At 35.8% G+C, this 2,689-nt stretch overlaps 1 protein-coding gene across 1 annotated transcript in view; it reads left to right on the top strand.

Annotated features, from left to right (window-relative positions):
• Positions 1-1,749, top strand: part of SLC7A2 (solute carrier family 7 (cationic amino acid transporter, y+ system), member 2) — a 24,746-nt gene extending 22,997 nt beyond the window's left edge. Inside the window, exons 11-12 of the mRNA XM_009079600.1 lie at positions 847-955; positions 1,562-1,749. Of these exons, the coding sequence (XP_009077848.1) occupies positions 847-955; positions 1,562-1,749 (297 nt within the window). The remainder of the gene's footprint in view (positions 1-846; positions 956-1,561) is intronic.
• Positions 1,750-2,689: the final 940 nt, after the last annotated feature.

Here is a 2,689-nt window from a genome sequence, read left to right as displayed (position 1 = left end):
GGAAAGAGAGATGGTCCTTTTTCAGGCAGATTTTCATTACTGTACTACCACTATTGCAGGTTTTTGGTGAAGGTAACAGTTGTGGATGTCATGGCTGAATCACTGGCGTATGCAGTCCAGCCCAGCTCTCCTCAGGGCTACACGAAGGGCTTTGCTGCCCACAGATTGAATGTGTGACATGCATAGGAGCACAGCTGCACAAAGTGGCTGTATCACCAATGTTGGTCTGAACAGCTGCCATTACAATTAATGGATCTGACAGCACTGGTCATCTAGGTGTTCCTCAAAGGGCACAGCGCTGAGGGCCAAGTAACTTCAGACCTCAATTTAAGCACTTAGAAACTGGAAAACAATTCAGAAACTGTTGAGTGTACAATCACTTGTCTGTGTTGTCTGTGGGCCTGTGGACCACAGTACAGTTTGTACCACCCCGAACTGAAATCCTGTCATTTTGAGCCTTCACTTATGTTCTAAGATCAGTTATTTAATGGAAATAATGAAGTTTAGTGATGAAGGTCAAGGAATCTTCTTTCAGAAAGAAGGGATATATATAAACATATAATTTTCAGCCATAAATACAGGAATTCATTAGTAAATGTTCAGCAGAGACTGGAACATTTTTCTACACAGCATTAGAGAATATATATTAAACATCATGTATTTTAAAAGTTTGATATGTAGAAACTGGTGGTTAAACTCAGTGAAAAAGAAAATTTCACTATATTACAAATAAAAACACAATTCTTTTTTAGTGATTACATGTGTTACCTCAGGTTTGCCTTATATAACTGAAGTGTGACATGCAAAAAAATATTTAATACAAACATATGAAATAATTCCTTTTAGGTTCCACTATTGCCATTCTTGCCATCACTCAGTATACTGGTAAATATTTACTTAATGGTACAACTAAGTGGAGAAACATGGATCAGATTTAGCTTTTGGATGGCACTTGGTAAGTACTTCTGTCCCTTTCAGTCACTTCTTGCACTAGGACTCATGAATCCCATCTTAGAACATTCTTTTCCTTTAAATATTTGTTTAAAAGGCTGTGATTTAATAAAATTCTGTGATTTAATAAAATTTCTGATTAAAACTATTGCGTGCTTCACAAGAAGTATTTATATGCAGTCAAAATTGGAAATACAATTTTGAGGAGGCAGGAAAGATCCAAGTTATAGGACTAATTCCCATAAGTCACAAATTTTTTTTCCTAATAAATATAGCCAAAATTGTGTAGAAACCTGCTTGTAGCCTGTTTGTAACAGGTTTCTTTTCAGTATATCAGTTATTATCCTTTTAGATCTAGAAAATTGTATTAATTGCATCTAGGCAAAAATTAGGGATAGTAGTTTCCATGACCTATTAGAGCATTTAATTATGCAAAAATGTTGTACCAGAATTTCCCAAAGAAACAGGGAAGACTTTAAGCATGAGCTCCGATTCAGATAGCTGAAGAAGAAAATTGTTTTGAAAAGTATCTTCAGCCAGAGAGGAATAACTGCTTTTTAATGCATTACTTGCCTGAAAACACTATGAACTTTTTTTTCCCTTTTGGAAGGCTTCCTCATTTATTTTGTTTATGGCATCAGACACAGTGTTGAAGGTCATCGTAATAGTGGAGATGATGATTGTTGTTCAGAAAATAGTGGGTTGCAAGAAAAGAACCCTGTGGAAGAAGTGGATGAACCTGAAAATGCAAATGAAAGGGATCAATTTCTTCCACACGAAAGGACAAGTGAATGTTAACTCTGCCAGCACACAAATCTTTGAAAACTTTGACATTTTACTTGCAGACCGAAATTTCAAAAGCTTTCTGCCAACATTGTGCCTCTTGAAAGTGTTTACTACAAGGCCTGACTGATATTTTGGACAAGCTGCTAATCCATCTTCATCATTTCAGAACTGACATCATGGAGATTAATATTTATATTTAAAACCAAAAAAAGTATCCTTTGGCAAGCAGAAATTTGAAGACATTGTTTGAAGTGTCATCTAAAATCACTGGTAATCACCAGGTATGAAGAACTTTAGAACTGCCTGAGAGAAGTTCTGAATATTCGACACTGCACTATGAACACAAGTGCCTTTCATACCTTCTCCTTATCTCTGTTACATGTTTTGGTGATGATCTAAGCTCTCCTTTCTACTGAAGTAACTCTCATGGGACATAAATTTCATACAGGCCTGGAATGGTAATTGTACAGGTCAGATACTCTGTAAAAAGTAGAGGATCATATATTTATGTAGAAAGAAATAATTGCTTACCTTTACTAATCATGACTACTAATCAGCAGTCATGGAGAACTCGAACAGTAAAGATACTTCAATGATTTTTAGTCCCTCTAAACAGTCTTAAAGATTTCTACTTATATGAATACCTTTTCTTTGAAGGATGCTATGTGTATAGAATAATACTCTCAAGTGGAGCTATGTTGTTTTCTGCAAAAGCATCCGGGAATTAATCTGTTGGTCACAGTATTGGCAGTGACATTCATGTGTGATGTAGCAAGTATTGTGCTTTTGATTGCAGAAGGGCCAGGATTTAATCCCTGACTACATAATTTAGTACTTAACTTACAATGGTCGCCAAATTTTCCTCTTTATTATTCATTTATTCCTCCTATACTTTCTTCTCCTTTATCATGTGCCAGAGCTGAGATTTCTGAGCTTAGTGTTACACATTGCT

This window comes from Acanthisitta chloris, unplaced genomic scaffold (assembly GCF_000695815.1).
Source record: "Acanthisitta chloris isolate BGI_N310 unplaced genomic scaffold, ASM69581v1 scaffold1058, whole genome shotgun sequence".
In the NCBI taxonomy this organism is placed as follows: domain Eukaryota; kingdom Metazoa; phylum Chordata; class Aves; order Passeriformes; family Acanthisittidae; genus Acanthisitta; species Acanthisitta chloris.
This window is presented reverse-complemented; position numbering and strand designations above follow the sequence as displayed.